This window comes from Antechinus flavipes, chromosome 3, assembly GCF_016432865.1.
Source record: "Antechinus flavipes isolate AdamAnt ecotype Samford, QLD, Australia chromosome 3, AdamAnt_v2, whole genome shotgun sequence".
NCBI classification, from domain to species: domain Eukaryota; kingdom Metazoa; phylum Chordata; class Mammalia; order Dasyuromorphia; family Dasyuridae; genus Antechinus; species Antechinus flavipes.
The window spans coordinates 482,431,886-482,455,442 of NC_067400.1; the positions used below are offsets into that span (position 1 = coordinate 482,431,886).

Here is a 23,557-nt window from a genome sequence, read left to right on the forward strand (position 1 = left end):
AAGAGGCTATGTTTCCCAGCACCCTAAAATCCCATGACACTGAGTTTGGAAAAAGGACAGATTGGTTAGACACTCATTATCCAACCTTCTAACAATTAGGATCTTCATTAACAATGTCCTAAAGGGGAAATAATGAAGTCAGTGCTAGCAATCCTTAGCATGATCCCTAGTGTATCAAACTCCTATTCTAAACATCCCATATTACAGTTTCTGACTATGACTTTTTCTAGAAGGTTTACTCTAAATGTAAGGGAAAAAATATCACCCATTAATGACATCAGAGATGCAGATATATATTAAATGAATGTTATCTCTTGAGAACATAAAATCTTGAGAAATATTTAGAAATACTGACAGAGACTCGGGAAGGTTCTTATTTCACCTGGGATTTTAGCTCTTCTGGGAAGAAGTCATTGGTACTTGTTCCCTAAGTAGAAGGCTTAATAGGTTTTATTAAGTTAATAAATCTTTGATTTATCCTGGTTTATGGTTTAGAGATGAGGGGTCAGAGTGAATTCTAAAACTCTAGGATAAATTCTGAAGAAACTGAAAAGGAAATAAATCATCATTGATTACTCTGTTCTATTTTTAGTTTGATTATAGGATTAAACTACTTTCTTTAGCTCTAACAGCTAAACCAGACTAACATAGTCTCAAGTCTAGGTTACCTATAGAGTTAGTAAATCCATAGATTATCATTCACTAACTAATAATTTATTTTTTCCTTTTGCTAGTATTTCATTTTTCCCAATTATATGCCAAAACAATGTTTAGTATTCATTTTTTATAAGATTTTGAAGTCCAAATCTTCCTCCCTTTTCGACTTTTTTTTCCTAGATGAATCTTGTTATTTTTTTTTCTAGCTCTATCAAATGATTTTTGGTAGTTTTATTCAATATGGCACAGAATAAGTAAATCAATATAGGCAGAATTGACATTTTTATTATACTAACTTGGCCGATTTATGAGCAAATGATATTTTCCCAATGGTTTAGATTTGGATTTGGATGTATTTATGTTGAAAAGTTTTTTTGTAATTGTATTCATATAGTTACTAGATTATTCTTGGCAAGCAGATTCCCAATTATTTTATATTGTTTACTATTATTTTAAATGGAATTTCTCTTTCTATCTCTTACTGCTGGGCTTTGTCAGTAATATATAGAAATGCTGAGATTTGTTTGGGTTTATTATATACTCTGCAACTTTACTAAAGTTTTAAATTATTTTAAGTAATTTTTTAGTTGATTCTCAAGGGTTCTCAAGGATTGTCAAGATCATATTATCTACAAAGAATGATATTCTTCATTTTATATATATGTATATATGTTTTAATTCCTTTTATTTATTTTTTTTCTCATAGCATCCTTGCTTCATCCCTGATCTTACTGGAAAGACTTGTAGTTTATCCCTATTATAGATAATATTTTAGATAGATACTGCTTATCTTTTAAAGAACGTTCCCTTTCTTCAGACTCTCTAGTGTTTTTAATAAAAAATAGCTGGTGCTGTATTTTGTTAAAAGTTTTTTCAGAATCTATTGAGATAATCACATGATTTCTCTTGGTTTTGTTATTGATATGGTCAATTATATCTTTTAAAAAATTAAAAAAAATGTAACTTCAGTTACATTTAAAACAAATTTTTTACATTTGTTTTTAAAATTTTTGAGTTCTAGGTTCTCTCCCTTATTGCCACCTATAATTAAGAAACCACATGTGAAATTATGCAAAACATTTCCATAAAAAAGTCAAGTTGTGAAAGAAAACATAGATCTCTCACTCTAATAAAAATAAAATCACTCAAGAAAAATTAATTTAAAAAGAAAAAGAGAGAGAGAGAGAGAGAGAGAGAGAGAGAGAGAGAGAGAGAGAGAGAGAATGTTTCATTCTGTATTCAGAAACAACCAGTTTCTTTTCTGAGTATGGATAAGATTTTTCTTCATAAATTCTTCAGAGTAGTGGTGGATAATTGTACTAACGAGAATATTAAAGCCATTTATACCAAATTATCCTAGAAAATTGCAATTATTTTGTATGTGGTACATTTCACTTTGCTTGAGTTCATGAAGAACTTTCCAGCTTTTTGTTTTTTCCTGAGAGCATCCTGCTCATCATTTCTCATAGAATAGTAATATCCCATCACAAAAACATTTATAGTCCATTATGTTGATAGTTTTCCTAATATTGAATCAATTCTGAGGTATCCTATAATATCCTATAATACGCTATAATAGTTTATGATAATACAGTTTATAGTAGTGAATGGTAGTTTGTGGGCTTGAGTTAAGCTTAATTACTGTTTACATATGTTTTAGTACCTATTTCTCTGTGGTATTTAATTACCATACTAAAGGTCTATCATCCGGTTTGGGGGTTTGATAGAAGCGATAAAATTTAGTAAGGGGGTAGGGAGGGTTAGTGGTAAAAAAAAACTTATAAATTATTATATATTATTATAAATTATTATTTGCTTACACCTACACCTACGCCTATGTCTACGCTTGTACATAAATCCCACCTGATGACAATGTATAATCCTTGTGATATATTGATGTAATCACCTTGCTAGTATTGTGCTCAAAATTTTTGCATTGATATTCTTTAGGGAAAATAGGGCATAATTTTCTTTTTTCTGTTTTACCTCTTTCTGGTTTAGGTATCAGCACGATGTTCATGTCATAAAAGGAGCTTTGTAGGATTCCTTCACCTATTTTTCCAAATAGTTTATATAGTATTGGAATTAATTGCTTTTTTAAATGTTAGGGAGAATTCACTTCTGAACCCTTTTGACCATAGGGATTTTTTTCTTAGGCAGTTTATCAATGGCTTGTTTAATTTCTTTTTTTCTAAAATGAGGTTATTTAATCATTATGTTTCCTGATCTGTTAATCTGGGGAATTTAAATTTTTGTAAATATTCATTAATTTTACTCAGATTGTCAGATTTATCGGCATTCAATTGGGCAAAATATTTCCTAATGAATGCTTCAATTTCTTCTCTTTTGATGGTGATTTCACCTTTATTATTTTTTATACTGGTAATTTTGTTCTTTTCTTTAAAAAAAAATAGCTTAATCCATGGTTTATCTATTTTATTGGGCTTTTTTTTTTTCATAAAATCAGTTCTTAGTTTCATTAGCTCAAAATTAGGTTTTTTTTTTTTTACTTTCAATATTATTAACTTCATATTTGATTTTCAGGATTCCCAGTTTGGTGCTCACATTTTAATGTGTTCTTTTTCTATTTTTTTTTTAATTTTTGCATGGGCAATTCATTGGTCTGTTATTTTTCTATTTTGTTGGTATTAGAATTTAGAGAAATAAAGTTTCTCATAAGTACTGCTTTGGCTGCATCCCATAAATTTTGGTATGTTGTCTCATTGTTGTCATTCTCTTTAATGAAATTACCAAATGATTCTATTATTGGTTCTTTAACCACTTATTCTTTAGAATTAGATCATTTGATTTACAATTAATAATCTGACTTTCCACTGTCCTTTGTTCAATGTAGTTATTGTATCATGATACTAAAAGAATACATTTAATAATTCTGACTTTCTATAATTAATTTTAAGGCACCCCTTTTTATGTAGGTGCCATGTGCTGTTGAGAAAAAGATATATTCCTTTCTGTTCCCTTTCAGTTTTCTCCAAAAATCACATATAACTTTTTAAAAAATATTCTACTTAACTCCTTAGTTTCTTTCTTGTTTATTTTTTGCTGTGATTTATTAAATTCTGGAAGGAACACCTGAGATCCCCGACTAGTGTGTTTTGATGTCTATTTTTCCAGTAAATCATTTAATTTCTCCTTTAGGAATTTGGGTGGATAGCAGGTAGGTGGCACAGTAGATAAAGCACCAGCCCTGAAGTCAAGAGGACCTGAGTTCAAATATGATCTCAAATATTTAACACTTCCTAGCTATGTGACCCTGGGCAAGTCACTTAACCCCAATTGTCTCAGCAAAAAAAAAAAAAAAAATGTATATTCAGAATTGATGCAATTAGGAAATAACATACATATACTTATCTTACCCTGCAGGAAAATAGGAGGAGAGGACATGGAGATGTGATATGAGAAGGAGCAGAAAGTGATAAAAAGGAAGGCATAGTAGGAAAGGGAGTGGTCACTAGCTAAATACTTTTGAGGAGGGACAGGGTAAAAGGAAAAGGAGAATAAATGGGGGAAATACAATTAGCAATAATAAAAAAATTGAAAGCAAGTTTCACTGATGAAATATTATTGTTCTCTGTGAAATGATGAGCAGAATGCTCTCAGGAAAAAAAAAATCTGGAAAGTCTTCCATGAACAAAGTGTGATATACTGTACAAAAAGTAATAGCAATGTTCTGGAATTAGCAGCTGTATATAACTCCATTATTTTTGTTAGTACTATTATCCACAACTACTCTGAAGAACCTATGATGAAAAATCCTATCCATATCCAGAGAAGGAACTAATGTGTCTCAATACAGATCAAAGCCATTTCTCTATTTCTCTATCTCTATTTTTAACTTAATTTTTCTTGAAGGTTTTTATTTTCATTAGGGTGGGAGATCTATGTTTTCTTTTGCAACTTGACTTTTATGGAAATGTTTTGTATAACTTCACATGTGGTTTCTTAATTGTAGATGGGAATAGAGAGAGAACCTAGAACTCAAAAATTTTAAAAACAAATGTTTTAAAAAATTGTTTTGAATGTAATGGGGAAAATTTATAAATAAATTTTTAAAAAATGATTTGGATGCTATACTACTTGATGCATCTGTTTAATTTTGATATTGCTATGGTACTTTTTAGCAAGATGCAGTTCCCATCCTTATCTCTTTTACTTAGTTCTATATTTGCTTTTGCTTTGTCTGAGATCAGAATTTTTACTCCTACTTTAGCTAAAACATAATACATTCTGCTCTGGTTTCTTACACACTCTGTGTGTGTCTCTTTTCAAGTGTATTTCTTGTAAACAACATATTGAAGCCAGTGTCACAGCAATAAAAAGTGTGTTTTGAGGAGTAAGCTGCAAGGTTAGTATGACAATAAGAGTTGAAGACAAGAGAAAAAGTCTAAGTCAAATATTGAACTCATTGTGGAAGAAAGAGTGACCTGAAAGTCTAATCAACAATAGCTACCAGGATTTTGATTGGGTGCTTGATATAGATAGTATGATCCTCAAAGGAAAAGTGATTGCTGAGTGAGTGAGAAAGGGGGAGAATCCAGAAGTGGTAATGGGGAGAAATGGGAACCAACTTCCCTGCTTTGATGATTTTGCTGAGAAGGATGAGTGAAAGTACAAGGAGTACTGGAAAAGGGTAGCCAAGGAGGCTATGTCTTCATGGGAAAGCCAAATTTCAGTAAGAGTTACCTGATGGAAGGAGTGCTAAAAAAACAGATTTAAGATGAAGGGGAGTTTGTTGCTTATGGAACAGGCATTCCAGAGGGCACAGTAAAAGTACTGGGTGGAGTTAGGGTGAGATCTTGGTGTGGGATGGTTGAGGGGAATGGGAATGAGAGATTGAAAAGTAGGAAGTGTGGAATGATGTTTGAATGATGACCCAATGGAATTCACAGTCAATGGGATGTGAAGAATATGACCAGAGGTGACAATGTTCACAAAGTGGAGTACACCATTCCTCTACCCTGAAAGGAGGGGTACAGCAGAAAATAGGAGGTTTGAAGTCAAAGAGACAAATAGCTACAAAAGAACAATCTTGTTTTATTAAATTATTGACCTTTGGGGAGATGTAAAGAAGTTCTTGCAAACAAAAGAAATATTAATACTATAATAAAATAAAAGTGAAGTGAGAGAGGACTTTGCAAAAGTCAAAAGTTTCACATTCTTCTCTAGAAATAGTGGGGTCCAGTGGTGGGTCCAGTATGACCAGGAATGGCCCTGGATGCAATAGATTTTGGTCTTTTTAAGATAAGGTTTGTATTAGGTCTCATTTTGACTGAGGCAATGCTCAATCAGTTTAGATTAAGGTTAGATAAGACAGAAGGAAAAAAATAGCCTTTTTTACCTGGCCAAAAGAAATCAGTCTAGGAGGGGACAACTTTCAGTTTCTGATCAAAACAAAACAATTACACTTTACATTCACTCTGAGTCAACCAGGACCCAAACAAGGCCTAGGATCTAATTTGGTTAATTAACAAGACCTAGTTAATGAAGGAGGAAAGAAAGAAAAAAGCTAGAAAGAAAAGGAGGAATGATGGGAGGGAAGAAAGGAGAAAAGAAAAGGAGAAGGAAAAAAAGAAAGGAGAGAGGGGTGGAGGGAAAATAGAAAGAAAGAATTGTATTGCTCAATTGTCTAGTTCCAATTGTGTCCCTGTCCCGATTGGAGCAGTTCCTAGTCTTATTCACAGATATTATTGTTTGTCCCTCATTTTAGAAAAAGACCATGACATCAGAGAGATGATGCCATAATATGCAAGTGAATCGGACTGACATGAAGGGGAACTGTGTAAAGTCATCAGCTTCATTTTTTTCCTCCAGTGCTATATGGATCTTAATGACAAGACATAGATCAGGACAATTGGAGATGACTCTCAATGCAATGGGAAATTTTGGTCTTTTCTGAAGAAAGATGAAGTTTGAGACAGGCATTATCCTTGCCCTCATGGAGCTTACATTCAAGTTTACTTATGAAAAAAATGACTACTATAAAAGTACAGTAAAATTGTACAGTATATGACCTACATGCAAGCCTTCCCTATTATAGATTATCTTTTTTAAATGTTATCATTTCAATCACCTCTTATTATGTATTAACCATATCAATAGTTATCTCAATTAACAGATAATCTTTTAATGATAGACTTTCAAGCATTTTAGCATTTAGTTCTCTAGAGTACTTGTTCCAAGAACCAGTGAGAAATAACTCTCCATTAAGATAATATTTTAAAGGTGGGCAAGCCATGAATATAATTATTTTACTACAGAATTTTGGTCTGTATCAAAGACTGTTTACCTCTCTGTAACTTCACTTTTCAAAAGGAAGGCAAGATACTTCAGAAGCATATTTTGTCATTGCTTTGATGAAATTCCATACATTTTTCAATATTGGTTTTTCCTTTTTCATGAAGTTGTCCTCCCATAAATGTCTCTACTTCATTCCACATCACTAAAATCTTCCCAGAATTCTCTGGAATCATCTCTCATAATTTCACTGTATTAACATTACAATACATTCACATACTATAATTTATTCATTTTTAAATTGGTATGCACTCCCCTGAGATTCCAGCTCTATGCTTTTTTTTTTCTTTCCCTTTTCCCTTAAGGAGCAGGAATTTTATTTTGCTTATGACTTTTATCGCTATAGTATTTTTCTCCCTCAGTTTGTTATACTCCATTTTTCTCCTTTTGAGCTTAATGTGTTTCTACACAAAAATATTTGTATTTTTATATTATATTCAGCTCTCCTTTCACTAGTCAGAGAAGAGCGAAGTTTATAAAACTTCCCTTCTCTCATTTGCCCATTCCCTTTCTCCCTTCCTTCATTACTGTGTAACTTTCTTCAGTTTAAAGAAAGAGTAAAGTCTGCTCTATCTTCTTTTTCTGCACTAGTATATTCCCTTCTTTATCAACTCTTCAAATTCTCAGAATAGAACCAATCCATCCCAATTCTTACATTTTTATTTAACTCCATCAAAACTCTTGGGGGGAAAAAATTCTGAAGGGACACTTGTTACTTTCCCCCCATTATATTGTTAGCAGTAAATGAATGATCTTACAATCCCTGCAAAAAGCTCCAAGTAATTTGCCTTTCTAGTTTCTCTTGACTCTTGTTTTTGAATTTTGAATTTTCCTAAAGAAATATGCCTCTAGAGCTGGAAGGGAGTATTACCATTTAAATCTAAAGGTAAAGAATATAAAAACTGTTATGGGATGTAAAGGGCAGGAACTCAGTATGATTGATTTAATCTTACAATAAGATATTAACTCAGTGGAATTAACATAATGATTCTCTAGTTTACATGTACTTAGTACTTAGTATAGTTCTACAAGTTGACACCTATTCTACAAGATTGACACCTATGATAATATACTTATAATAGAATATATGAAAGCCAACAAGGACTGAGAGAGAGACATTCCATCTTCATCAGCCTCTTGGTGTCTCTCCTGCATTTCCTCCACTGAAACCAAGACCCATTCCAGAGGGCCTCCAGAAAGCTAGCCAGAACCTTACAATGGCATTTATTATCAGATTTGGAAATTTAAAAAGAAAGGAATGAAGCTACTCCCAATCCCCAAAATTACATCCTATTCATAAAGCCAGGAAGATTTTTAGACACTGATCACACAAGAGACATATGTAGAAAACGCTGATTAATCTAGAAAGGATGGCATGCAAAATGTTTTCAAACAAAACAATGAAAAATTAAAAGTAGATTTGGAAAAAACTTTTGAGATGATATCATATATCATTTTTATGAGTTTTTCATTTTTAGAGTTAAAATAACTCTAGGACCTCAAAGAATTGGAAGTGACTTAACTATGTAGCAAATTCAGTGGAAACTCAGGGATTCAAATCCATGCCCTCAGAATTTAAAACTGTGCCTTTCTACAATATCATGTTAACTCCTGAATTAAATGCTTAAAAAGATCCCTCCATTATTTTTTCCATAAAATACTATTCCCAGAGGTCAAGAGATCCTAGAGGCATTGATGCATTCCTATTTTTCTAATCAGGTCCCTGAGCTCTTAGATTAGAAAATGAAAATACTTATGTCATCTTACCCTCCTTTCCTGGCGTCATTAAAGTCAATTAAAATAAATTACCTGATTCTATTTCTGACCCTAAGAGCTCATAAGACTAGATCCACATGGATTTTAATTTATTTGATAACTACAGCAAATAGTTCTCACCTAAGTATTTGGAAAGCTAGAAAGTAATAAAACAGACCTCTCTCATGTGTGAAGTATAGGCAAAGACTATATCCATCATCCAATTAGAGGGATCAGGGTAAGTTTCTGAATTCCTCTTTTACTATCATTTTCATAAAGACTTCTGTCTTAGACTTTAGAATTTGTTGATTTTGATCAATTTTCAGTGATGCCAGTTCCTTCTTAGGACAGAGCAAGATGATTTTTTCTTGAGCCTTTTAAAGATGAGGAACAGGGACAAACAAGACTGCATGACTCGTTCAGGGTCACCCAGCTTGGAAGAGTGTGAGTCACATTTGAACTCAAGAAGACTCACCTTCTAAACTTCAGGTTATAGGCCTATCCAGTGTGCTACCCAGTTGCCCAGAAATTGTTTTGCCAATACATTAAAGAAAAAATGCAACCCAACATATTATACATATTATGTTCACTCTTGTTATTCCTCTCTGTCCATCTTTTCTGTCTCTGTCTTTCTCTATCTCTCTCCATCTCCCTTCCTCTCTCCTCCCTGTTTCCCTCCCTGTCTCTTCTCCTTCCTTTCTTCTCTCTCTTTCTGTTCCCCCCCCCTCTCTCTCCTCTCCCTCTTGTCTCTCTCTCCCTCTCTCTGTCTCTCTCTCTGTGTCTCTCTTTTTATCTTGGTATTTTAAGTATAAAACTTTTTTCAAAGAAAAGAAAGATCATCATTAAGAACATTAAGTTTCTTTTTGGTATTCATATCCAAAGATAACAGTTCTTGCCTTTTTGTGTCTTTTCACCCTATGTTGCCTTCTGATGTCTAGGGTCAACTCAGTTTTATTCTGCTTTGACAGAAAAATCTAAGATTAAAAAAAAATCTTAATTTTTAACTATATAATTCAAATGTTGACTTTGTTCTTCTACTTTACTCTTACGTCTACTCTTGCATTATATACAAGAATTATAATTCTAGAAAATTATCATTGTAAAGGAACTTACAAATAATTTGAACTAAAACACTTATTTTATAATAATGAAAATGAATCTCAAAGAATACATGTGGCCTACCCCAAGCTGCACAGTTTCTTAGTGGTAGGCCCTGAATTGAAAACCAAGTATCCTATCTTTTAATCTATGGATTTCACCCTAAGATCACATTTGTCTTATGATTTTTGACTTCAAGATCTTCTTTTATTTTAAATGAAAGTTAAATCAGATAAACAAACTTTGCTGATATTGGCTTATGAATTGTTCCCAGCATACAATCCCAAGTAACTTAATGTCTTAAACCATACCAAGTATACAAGAGACATTTCAATAACTAGAATTTCAGGATTTATAGCAAGACAATGGGGAAGATATTTTAAGATGGTTGACCTTTTGACTCCCTTCAGATCACAGGCTCCACATGGTATCTAAGATCGTGATTTACATAGAGTCGATGTTCAATCCATGTTTGAATTTACTTTCTGCCAATTCAATAGTTATCATATCACAAGACGAATGATCCTTATGACTGTCTAATGATCATCTCATCTAGCCTAGATGTCAGGTCTGTTTCTTTCCTTTACTCTACATTAGAAAGTTCTTTGTTTTATTTCTTTTTCCTTGTAGTAAATGTGAGAGGGCCTGTTGAAGAAATAATTCATCAGTTTTCTATTTAGCTACTTGGCCAAGGCCTATTTCTTTATTAACTGCTATGATAGCTACAAGGTAGAGATTGCCTCAAAAATGTATAGATACTGTTGTGATAGGAATTCTGAGAGACAAAGTTCCAAGCATAGTCTATTTATTAGCAAGGCTAGAAATTGTTAATAAAGGGGATCAATGTACTCTTAGAGACCAAAGCAGCCCTGAGTTAGAAATGAGAGAATCTTTTATAATAATTAACAAGTGATTGACAGAGCAAAACCTTGAGAAATGTAAGTAAATATTCTTCTGATTGGGTAGATGTTTCAATAATGTAACTGGGTAAGTATCAGCTTAGCTCCTCCTTTTATATACATGATGGGAGTAGTCCTCAGATCAAGGGATTCAGGCAAGGGAGCTGCAATAACAAGTTTTTAATTGATTAAATTGACCTGATGTCCAAAAGTTTTAAATTGATGAGATTGACCTTTGTGTTAATCAAGTTTCTCTGAAAAGTGAGTGATGAGCAAGGTTATAAGAGAGGGAATATAAATTACAATGAAAGGATGGAGTTACAAGTCCTAAGAGTAGAATGGTAATCCAAATCATTTGAAGTTACTTGAGTGAACTTGATTAAGTCTTAATAAAAATAGAATTAAAAATAAATTTTCAATCTCACAGTACTGTGCACAAACTTTCTGTTTGGCTGATCAAAGGAAAATATTTTTATAATCTGTGGGAAACAAAATCTTCCAAAGGAAGAAAATTCAAAATAGACATACATGAATATTCAAAAATTGAAATATTGATTAATATAGGTAATAATACTGGAAATATTTAAGCTGAACTACAGGAGCTTAGAAGCCCTATAAGATACATTGAGATATTTAGAGAAAAAGTAAATCATTAATGGATAATTGATCATAACAATTTGTAAAAGCAAACTAGAGAATCCTTTATATGTTCTGCCTTTAAGTTGCAAACTATTTCATAATCCTTCAGGACACTGATGCCAAATATTCCCATAGTCCTTTTTTAATGACATTGAGTACTTTAGACATATAACAAAATAAGAGACCTATGCCATAAGCTCCTACTGTACGCCTTATCATACTGTCAATTTTTGTGAGGTTCTTATTCATTATTATGCTAACCTCTTTTAGATGCTAACCTCTCCAGTTCAATTTAATTCAACAATTTTCTTTCATGTGACTGCTCTAGGAAAGACAATGCTAAGTACTGAGATTAATGCAATGAAAATTGAGAACTTCTTTTTCAAGAAATTAATAATCCTTGGGGGAAAAAACATAGCAGTATTCACTCAGTAAGTCAAAAGAATAAAAAAAATATAAAGTCACTATAATAGAAGAAATACAGAAATACAAACAACTGAGGGAATAAAGATATCTTATAGAAGAGATGGCATTTGAATGAAACCTTGAAGGAAAGCCAAATAGACAGACAGACAGACAGAGATATAAAGACAAAAATGGAGACAGAAACAGATAGAGATAGAGAGATAGAGATAGAGATATAAAGAAATACTGAGACAGAAAATAAAAGGAAAAACTTCCAGATGGGAGAGTAAAGGAACAAGAATGTAATTAGAGCACTTAACCTTATCAGGGTTATGGACCACCTCTTTCTCAAAATGATAAGAGAATGACAAATGATACTAAGAGTATTTGAAGTATAAAATTAGAAAAAAAAGGGACCTCACAACAGATTCAGTAAGTAACATGCTAAAGTTTTCGGTTTGTTGAAGTGAGATTAACCCAACAATATTAGGGATTCCAGGTTGGTGTTGCAGGTATGGTTAAAGAATTTGTAAACTCAGTTTGTCTCCTAGTAAAAGGGAAAAAATGTATTGCCACTACTAACAGCAGATTAAGTTCCAAAAAAATTTAGCAAAAAACCAGGAACAGGCAAATAAAATTATAGGGAAAAGCCAGAGAAACCAGGTGCTTCGTGTCATTGATATGCTAATTTTATGGCTTAGAGGTGGAATTAAAGAATAGTCTGTTTCTGACTTTGTGTATAAGTGCAATACCCACAATTCTCTGGGCAGAGTTCACAGGGGAATTTTCTGGAAGTGTGTTTTTAGGCCTGAAACTTCACTAGGGTAAGTACAAGACACCCAATTTTTTTCTGGGCCCGTGTCAACTTTAAGTACCTCATTATTGTTGCTCATTAGTTTCAATAATATTTGTGGCCTTTGCATCCTGGTCAGATAGAGTGAGCTGGAGCAAGATAACGTAGGGGAAGAAATATATCATTTATAACTACATCACTCCCAAGGCCAGGTGGCCTTATGATTATTGCTACAGGGAACAGTGAGAGGACTAGAATGAAGCAGTGAGGGCTTCCCCAAAAATTAGATTACATAAATTTGTAGGAGAATTGTTATCCTCTAATGACATTCAGCAGCAAACAAATAAACATGAACAAGTAAGTTTAGGGGTTCCATATTTCTAAAGAAATGAGTGGTTATAAGAAATAGTGATGATTAATCTGAGATAAAGTACAGAATAAAGTTGAACTAGTAACTGTGTGGAGAATATTGTGAACAGAGGAAAAGAAAACCAGAGCAGGAACAATGAATAGGAAAAGCAGAAAGTGGTGAAGTGATGCTAAATAAAAAATGAAAACAATATTCATTGAGGCAAGAGAGAGATGAAAAGATAAAAGATTAAGATTCAAGATAATTTCAAAGGTTAGGATCACAGAAGGTGATAGGTAAAAGTGAAATCAAATGTATCATCATAGATGTGATTAAAGAGGAGTGAAGATACAATCATAAGAACAGAGAAGTGTGAAGTAGAAGGCCATAGTGTTGGAAGAGATACCAACATATATGGTGAAACTCCAAAGTATGAATGTAAAGGTTGGGATAGAAATGAAGATCAGGTAATTAATTACTTGAAAAGGCAAAGTTATCTTTGAGTCACCAAATAATGGTAAAACAGGCTATTGATCTGGGTGATGTCAAGGAAAATAGAGTATCAAAAGAGAAGAGACACCTAAGTTTCAGTGGCAGAAAAAAAAAAAGATTTAAAAATAGCAGTGAAGAGCAAGGAATTTGTCTGCTTCATCTTCTTTTGAGATGTGTTGTCAATATGTTAAAAATTGTATTCAATATTGAAGAATGTAATCAATTTGTAACAATATCCTCTATCCTCTCTATGTTTAAATCCATTTTTTGAAGTGACTATACTGGGTAGTGAGCCAGACTAGCAACTGGAAAAGGAAATTCTGCCACCTAATACTAAAAATTACCTGAGGTTTTTTTCTGTAATTACTTCTTTTCTGCCTGTCTCCAATTCCAACCTTCTCAATAATAAAGAGAAGGAAGTGGGACTATTTGCTTCTTTCTTCTTTCTTCTTTCCCTGACATTCTTCTTATAGCACCATATTGCCAACTTTTATATTGACTAAAGCTTGCCCTTTTTTCCATCTTTTATATATGTTTTAAAAACCTATATTGATTTCTTGTATAATCACCTCAGTCTTTCCAGACAATTCACCTTTTTCTCTTCTTTCATCACAACTCTTTCTTAGTGACCTTAGAATTTCAATCTAGAGAATTTAATGTTATAACTGAATTGCTGGTTCCTCTTAGATTTTTAAGCCATTCTATGTAGTCTTCATATGAAATTGTTAAAAAAAAAAATCTGTTCTCTCCAAATAGATGATATTCATCTGACAATTTCTGACTTTCTTTTCTTATATCATATCATTATGATAGGATAGTCACTTCCTTGTGAAATTCCTATTGTTTCTACTCCTCCAATCAATTATTACCTGATGGAAAGAAGTATAACAGAATAAAATTGCTAATTCTACCTGAGATTCTATAATTTTGGGAACTTTGAACTTGATAAGCATTTTATTTTTCATAGGTATCAGAGAGAAATAAGGAGACCTGTGATTCATGAAGAATCACACGAAGAATTATAGAATTTGAGTGAATCAGAGATATGAGACAACATTTTGTATAGTTGTGATCTTTCTTTCAATTTAACATCCCTTAGGTCTTCCATGGTATCTTAGAGGTACAGAGATACTCCTTGACCTAGGGAAACTCACAACAAGAAAATCCTGAATCCTGTCTTGCCTTTGCTCTTTTCTAGTGGGCAAGGTGAGATACTTTATAATGTGACTTTTTTCTCCCTCCCTCCAGGTTTCTTCAGAGGACAATGACTACAGGAAATTACTCCACTGAGATTGAATTTATACTTCTGGGTTTAACAAATCAGCCAGAACTCCAGTTTCCTTTCTTCCTCCTATTCCTGTGTATCTATGTCATCACTGTAGTGGGGAATGTGGGCATGATCTTATTAATTATAGTCAGTCCTCCACTTCATACACCTATGTACTATTTCCTTAGCAGTTTGTCCTTTATAGATTTCTGTTATTCCTCTGCCATTACCCCTAAAATGCTGGTGAATTTCTTAGGGAAGAAGAATACTATCCCTTATTTCAAATGTATGGCCCAACTTTTTTTCTTTGTGGTCTTTGTTGTTGCAGAAGGATATCTTCTGACAGTGATGGCTTATGATCGCTATGTTGCTATTTGTAATCCATTGCTTTATAATGTGATCATGTCCTATCAGGCCTGTTCTTTTATGGTGGCAGCTGCCTTCAGTTTGGGTTTTATTTCAGCCATGACCCATACTGGCTTCATGATGAAACTTTCCTTTTGTAAATCCCATATCATCAGCCATTACTTTTGTGATGTACTTCCCCTACTCAACCTCTCCTGCTCAAGCACCCAAATCAATGAGTTACTGCTTCATATCATTGCTGGCTTTAATACTTTAGTGCCCACCTTGGCAGTTCTCATTTCTTATGTTTTCATATTTGCCAGTATCTTTCGCATCCGCTCTACAGAAGGTAGATACAAAGCTTTTGGCACTTGTAGCTCTCACCTCATGGCTGTGGCAATCTTTTTTGGGTCAATCACATTCATGTACTTCAAACCACCTAATAGTCAGTCTATGGAGCAAGAGAAAGTATCTTCAGTATTTTATACAACTGTGATTCCTATGCTGAATCCCTTGATCTACAGTCTGAGGAATAAGGATGTAAAGAAAGCATTGAGGAAAGCTATTAGAAGAAGAGAGCTTTGAGAATATAGTATTTACTATTAGAGAGAATAAATGGATGGAAATCCTGGCTCTCTAAGTTTGTATTTCCCTATAATAAGGAACTCTTTTGGTAATACTTGAGTTTTCTCACATGCTTTCCCATCCATTATGTCATTTTAGCTTTACAAAATACTTAATTGAATTTATTATTCTTATTTCTTAAAAAAGATAATGAGGTCCCAAAAGTTTTATAACCTGTTGAAGGCCACATAATAAATTAATAAATGAGATAGAATTAAGTTTTGAATCCTATTATCATCATCATCACCACCACCATCATCAACAACAACTTCATCATTGACAATATGTTTTTATCAAGTCAGTACAATATATAAAGTACCTAAGTGTTTGTGAAAAGGAGAAATCCAAATGAAAATAAGACAGAAAAAATGGATAATTTTTTCAGGGAGTCAAGATGCAAATAAGGAAAAAAAAATAGATGGTTATATAAGAGTTTCCATATGTAATTTAGACTTTAGGAAAGAAAATTTCAAAAGAATCATTAAGAATCACATGATGTCTAAATCAGAAGAGACCTCAGAGCTATATATCTAACTCATAATTGAAAAAAATACACTTATAAGATTCAGAAAATACTTATCTTATCTCTGATTAAATACACCCAGTGAGGAGTAACCCACAATATATTTTGCCAACCCATTTCTCTTCTGTGTGGATGTCATTAATATGAAATATTTTTTGCTATCAAATCTAACTTCATCACTTTACAACTTTTATCTATTTTTTTTGATATTCCTTCTTATAGATAAATGGCCCTTTACAACTGAAGATTGCTATCATGTACTTTTGAATTCTTATCTTTCTGAGATTAAAGCAATCAAATTTCTTAAATGTGTCCTCATATTCTAGGAAATATGAGAGGGTATAACTAAGATAGCAGAGTAAAGTGAGAAATTTTGCCAAGTAGTCCCAACATAGCTCTCTAAACAACTTTGAAAAAGCACATCTAAATGAATTCTGAATAGGATAACCCACAAAAAAATCACAGGTTATTTTTTTCCAGCTAAAGAAGCCTTAAAAAAATAGAAAATAGACCTGTAAATACTGGGGTAAGATTGGAGTGAAAGTAACATGGTTGAGGATATTGAAGTTAGTGACAACATCTGTAGCTGGAGTATGGAGGGTCTAGCACCCAGGGATTGTAAGGGGCCTGAACACATCTTCAGGAAAAATAAAATTACAGGAGATCTCTGTGCTAATACAGAGTGAACAATTAGATAATATTTGACAACTCCTTTACTACTACCCATATTCAGGGTAGAGAGGAAGGTTTGTAATCTCAAAAGAACAGGAGCCCTGGATAAGGACCCAAATGCAAACCTGGGACTGGGAAGTGAATGTTACCAACTAGAATTTTCCCAGACCATACTTGGAAGCACTAAGAGTAGGAAATAAAAATCAGAAGATTGATTACCACTCTTCCCAAACACTAAAGATAACAAAACCCAAGTCTAATATAAAACTCCAAGTCAAGAAATAGAATGGAAAAATGAGCAAACCAAAAAAAAAAAAAATGTGACTATAAAAAGCTATCAGGATGATAGGGAAACAACACATAAACTCAGAAGATAATTATATGAAAAAATCTCTACAAGCAAAGCCTGAAAAAAAAAAAGCAGGTTTTCCACTAGTTCAATAAAAATTCTTAAAAGAACTTTTTAAAAAATGGTTGAGGAAAAATTGAGGAGAAAGTGAGAGCAAGTCAAGAAATGGTGAAGAGAATTAACTTCATAAAGGGGTACAGAAATACTGAAGAAAATACTCCTTAAAAAACAGAAATTGATAAATGTAAGAGATCCATATATTATGAAATATGAGCTTTTCTTCTGATGCATTATAATAGTGAAAAAATAATGAGGTATTATGCCTTAGACAGCTAAATGAAATTTATTCCTATAGTTCTCAGTTTACATAATCTGTCATTCTACTCATATGCAAGGATATTCTAGATATAGAATGGGACTCTCCAGAGCTTGTGGGCCACTGCTGTATGTTTCAAGGATTCAAGGTTAGCTTTAAAAAATAATGAAGTGACTTCCGGCCAAAATGGCAGAGAGGGCACACACATCTACCTGAGCTCTTTCTTGCCCTCAGAATACTTTTTTTTTTCATGACAAGTCTTTGGAATTAGTGCTTGACTAAAAAAACCCACAAATACATTATGAATAGAAGATATCCTTGAAATTCATTAGAAAAGATATATTTTTTCTCGTGGGTAGGGACAGTTAGATCAGGCACAGACTGCAGGCAGGCAGTGAGAGCAGGGAAGGCACCTTACACTGAACAGATCTGAGGGGGGTAGTGTGTGATCTCAGCTAGCAGAAAAATCTGTGGAGAAAAGATTTTATCACAGTGTGGCTACTTTGCCCTGGCAGAAAGCCAGTAGATCAGAAAGAAGCTATAAACACAGGGGGTAAAGACTATAATATGGAAAAACTAGGGTCTCTCGGGACCTGGACACAACAACACAGCACCACGAATGACTCAGCATGCTCTCAGAATCTCAGAGCACAGATGCAGCACAGCCATTGCTGTCCTGCTGCTGCCTCACTGCTACCTCCTGCAGTCTGTAGAAAAAACTTGGTAATACCACATGGCTCAAAAAAGCAGATTGCATTTGATTTTTTTTTTTTTTTGGTTTGTTTGCTTTCTTTGATTCTTTGACAAAATGAGCAAAAAAATTAAAGCACATTCTAACTTTAGATAATTTCTATATGGATAGAGAGCAGACTTCAAACCCTGAGGAAACTAAAAACAGATTGTCTCCAGATTAATCCCCAAAGCAGGATATGATCTGGTCTCTAACACACAAGACTCTCATAAAAGAGAGCTGGGGAAAAAATGGGGAAAGGAAAGGGAAGTTTGGCAAGAAGGTCTGGAGAAGTCATCCCACTCATTTAAAGATAAAGTGGATAATGAAATCAAATCTCTGAAAAACAGAATTAGTTAACTGGAAAATGGCAAACAATTCCAAGGAAAACAGAATTAGTGAAATGGAAAAAGAAAATAGCTCCTAAAAATAAAATTGGAAAAATGGGGAAAAAAGTGCCATAGAACAAAACAACTCACTTAAAAACTCAATTGGACAATTACAAAAAGAAATTTAAAAAAGTAAATGAAAAAAAATAATTCATTAAATACCAGAATTGAAAAAATGGAAATGAATGACTCAAGGAGACACCAAGAAACAGTCAAGCAAAATGGAAAAAATGAAATAATGGAAAAAAATGTTAAATACCTACTTGAGAAAACAACAGATCTGGAAAATAGATCTATGGGAGATAACCTGAGAATTATTGGACTTCCTGAAAATTATGATGAAAAAAAAAAATCCTAACCACTATTTTCTAGGAAATCATCAAAGAAAACTGCCCAGATGCTATAGAAACAGAGGGTAGAACAGACATTGAAAGAAATGATTGATTATCAGCTGAAAGAAACCCCAAAAGCAAAACTCCAAGAAATATTGGGGCCAAATTCCAGAACTATCCAGACTAAGGAAAAAATACTGCAAGCAGCTAGGGAAAAAATAATTCAAATATAAAGGAGCCACAATAAGGATTATTCAGCATCTAGCAGTATCCACATTAAAGGATCAAAGGGCCTGAAATCTGATATTCCGAAAGGCTAAGGAACTTGATATGTTCCAAGAATAACTTACCCAGCCAAAATGAGCATTATTTTCCAGAGAAGAAGATGGATATTCAATGAAATAGGTGAATTTCATTTATTTCTGATGAAAAAACCAGAACCAAATAAAAAGTTTCATCTTCAAATATAGGATTCAAGAGAAACAAAAAAGGTAAAAAGAAATCTTGGGAACTATATTTCTGTTATAAATATACATAAAGAACACATGTGTAATTTGGTTTTACAGTTATAATATAAAAAAGAAACGAGGTAGAAAGGAAATTGTACCAGGAAAAAAGATAAAGTGTGTGTACTACATTTCATGAAGAGGCAAAGGAAACCTGTTATATCTGAGGGAATGACGGGAGGGGGATGAAAATATTGTGTATCTTACTCTCATCAGAATTAGCTTTAAGAGAAAAATATTAGACATATTTGATTTACATGGAAACTTCTCCCAGCTCATTGAAAAGTGGGAAGGGAAAAGTGAAAAAGGAAGGAGTAAGCTAAGCAGAAAGGAATACAGAAATTGTGAAGAAAAGGGGAAAGAAAAGGGGAGGAACTCTAAGGTGTGGGGGAAGGATGCTAAAAAGAGAGGGCTGTGAGAGGCAAGTGGTGCTCATAAGTTTAATATTGGGGAGGAGGGAAGGGAAAGAAAAGGAGAAAAGTATAAGCAGGAATTAACAAGATGGCAAGTAACATAGAGTTAGTAATTTTAACCATAAATGTGAATGGGATAAACTCCCCCATAAAGCAGAAGCCAATAGCAGAATGGATTAAAAGCCAGAATCCTACAATATGTTGTTTACAGGAAACATACTTGAAGCAGGGTAATACATACAGAATAAAGGTAAAAGACTGGAGAAGAATCTACTATGCTTCAGGTGAAGTCACAAAAGCAGGGGTAGCCATCCTGATCTCAGATCAAGCAAAAGCAAAAATTGATCTAATTAAAAGAAATAAGTAAGGGCACTATATCTTGCTAAAGGGTAGAATAGAATAATGTTGCAATATCAATATTAAACATATATGCACCAAGTGGTGTAGCATCTAAATTCTTAAAAGAGAAATTAAGAGAGCTGCAAGAAGAAATAGACAGCAAAACTATAATAGTGGGAGATCTCAACCTTGCACTCTCAGAATTAGATAAATCAAACCGCAAATAAATAAGAAAGAAGTCAAAGAGGTAAATAGAATACTAGAAAAGTTAGGTATGATAGATCTTTGGAGAAAACTAAATGGAGACCGAAAAGAGTGCACTTTCTTCTCAGCAGTTCATGGAACCTATACAAAAACTGACCACACTTTAGGACATAAAAACCTCAAATTCAAATGCAAAAAGGAAGAAATATTAAATTCATCCTTTTCAGGTCACGATGCAATGAAAATTACATTCAATAAAAAGCCAGGGAAAATAGACCAAAAAATAATTGGAAACTAAATAATCTCATCTTAAAGAATGATTGGGTGAAACAGCCAGTCATAGACATAATTAAGAATTTCACTGAAGAAAATGACAATAATGAGACGTCATACTAAAATAATGAGACTGTGGGATGTAGCCAAGGCAGTAATAAGGGGAAATTTTATATCTCTAGAGGCCTACTTGCATAAATAGAGAAAGAGAAGGTTAATGAATTGGGCTTGCAAATAAAAAAACTAGAAAAGGAACAAATTAAACTCCCCCCCCCAGTCAAACACTAAATTTGAAATTCTAAAAATAAAAACAGAGATTAATAAAATTGAAAGTAAAAAAAAAAAACTATTGAATTAATAAATAAAAGTAAGACTTATTTTATGAAAAAACCAACAAAATAGATAAACCCTTAGTAAATCTGATTTAAAAAAGGAAAGAAGACAATCAAATTGTTAAAGTTACTTTGCCAAACTTTATGCCAATAAATTTGATAACTTAAATGAAATGGAAGAATACCTTCAAAAACATAGCTTGCTATTATGTGAATTTATTTAGGAAAGGTTCAGATTCGCTCCTATAAATGACACTTTCTGCCTCAGTTTAGGTGAAAGTAAAATTTAATTATGCAATACACGGAATAGATTGCCTACAATAACAACCAATACAGTAAATAATACATAAAAGACAAAGGAAAAGGAGAAATATGATTAAAATATAAAGCATCACCCTTCTGAAGGAGCACCATCTCTAAGTTGCAGTTCTTAAGTTGCAGCAGGCTGGGAAACCTCGAATGAACAGCCTTTGAGTTCCGAACAGGGAGAGATTCCAGGTGGGTGAGGTTCCAACTACGATTAAAACTGGCTTGAATTTATAGTGCTTAAAAACAAAGTCAGCACAGAGCCAACTTGTTTATATATAGAAAGTTAGATATAGGAGAAAGAAATGCCAGATGGGCTTCCAAGATATGACTTGATTAATGTAGATATCAGGGAGGGGGCCAACCCTCACTGACATCCATTGTGTCCCACAGAGTGGCTAGTTCCTGGGATTGTGGAAGTGAAGCCAAACACATGTGGCATGTTCCCGGTCTCATAGGGTTAAAGAAAGGCTAGGTTCCCATGGAGAGAGTCACGTTCTTGAAATGGTTTGAAATGAACTTACTAACAAGAAGGCATTTCTTATTCACTTGCCCAGATTAACAAAGGAAGAAGTAAATTGGTTAAATAGTCCCATTTTAGAAAAAGAAATAGACTAACTATTAATCAACTTCCTAAGGAAAAATCTCCAGGACCAGATGGATTCTGCCAAACATTGAAAGAACAATTAATTCCAATGCTATATAAACAATTTTTAAAAATAGGGATTGAAAGAGTTCTACCAACTTCCTTTTATAATACAGACATGGTATTGATGCCTAAAGCAGGTAGGTTGAAAACAGAGAAAGAAAATTATAGACCAATCTCCCTAATGAATATTGATGCTAAAATCTTAAATAAAATATTAGCAAAAAGATTACAGAAAATCATTCCCAGGATAATATACCATGACCAAGTAGGATTTATACCAGGAATGCAGGATTAGTTCAATATTAGGAAAACTATTAGCATAATTGACTATATCAATAACCAAATTAACAAAAAACATATGATCATCTCAGTAGATGCAAAAAAAGCATTTGATAAAATCCAACATCCATTGCTAATAAAAACACTTGCGAGTTTAGGAATAAATGGACTTTTCATTAAAATAGTCAGGAGCATCTCTTTAAAACTGTCAGTAAGCATCACATGTAATGGGGATAAACTGGAACCATACCCAATAAAATCAGGAGTAAAACAAGGTTGCCCACTATCACCATTATTATTCAATATTGTATTAAAAACACTAGCTTCAGCATAATAGCTGAGAAAAAGATTAAAGGAATTAGAATAGGTAATGAAGAAATCAAATTATGACACTGCACAGATGATATGATGGTATACTTAACCATCAGAACCCCAGAGATTCTACTAAAAAGCTATTAGAAATAATTTACAACTTTAGCAAAATTTCAGGATACAAAATAAATCCACATAAATGCTCAGCATTTTTATATAGCACTAACAAAATCCAATAGCAAGAGATACAAAGAGAAATTCCATTCAAAATAACTGCAGATAGCATAAAGTATTTGGGAATCTGATAATTATGAAATTTAGGTATAATGCTCTTTGAAGTTTTCATTTTGGGGGTCTCTTTCAGGAGATGATTGGTGAATTCTTTCAATGGCTATTTTACCCTCTGGTTCTAGGACATCTGGACAGTTTTGCTTGATGATTTCCTGAAAGATGATGTTTAAGCTCTTTTTTTCATCATGGTTTTCAGGGAGTCCAATAATTCTTACATTGTCTCTTCTAGTTCTATTTTTCAGGTTTATTGTTTTTCCCATGAAGTATTTTACATTTTCTTCTATTTTTTTCATTTTTTTTAGTTTTGTTTGACTAATTCTAAAGTCTCATTGAATCATTAATTTCTATTTGTTTAATTTTAGTTTTTAGTGAATTATTTTCTTCAGTTAGCTTTTATATCTCCTTTCATCTCCCTTCCTGAGATGTCAGGGAGGGCATGATCATCTCCTTTTTTAGTGCTTTCACTTCCCTTCCTGAGAAGTCAGGGCTCAAACTGAGCAAATGCACTGAGGTTCAGATAAGCAAGCACTTAAGGTTAATTACCAATTGGAATACAGAAACAGTAAGGAAAAGGTTTAAGAAAAGGGAGGGACTTCCAGGGGGAGGGAGGGATTCTAAAGAGGTGCTCATAAGTCTAATACTGGGGATTGGGATAAAGGGGAAAGGAAAGAGAAAAGCATGATTTGGGAATAATAAGATGGCAG

The 23,557-nt window shown here is 33.3% G+C and overlaps 1 protein-coding gene across 1 annotated transcript; it reads left to right on the forward strand.

The window, feature by feature from the left end:
- The first annotated feature begins 14,666 nt into the window (after nucleotides 1–14,666).
- Nucleotides 14,667–15,599, forward strand: LOC127554876 (olfactory receptor 8D1-like). Its single transcript, XM_051986793.1, has one exon. It carries the CDS (start codon nucleotides 14,667–14,669, stop codon nucleotides 15,597–15,599), a length of 933 nt encoding a protein of 310 aa, XP_051842753.1.
- The last annotated feature ends 7,958 nt before the right edge of the window (nucleotides 15,600–23,557 follow it).

What these genes read in the sequence shown, in the direction of transcription:
- LOC127554876 (XM_051986793.1), top strand. Translation starts at nt 14,667, where the DNA reads ATGACTACAGGAAATTACTCCACTGAGATTGAATTTATACTTCTGGGT.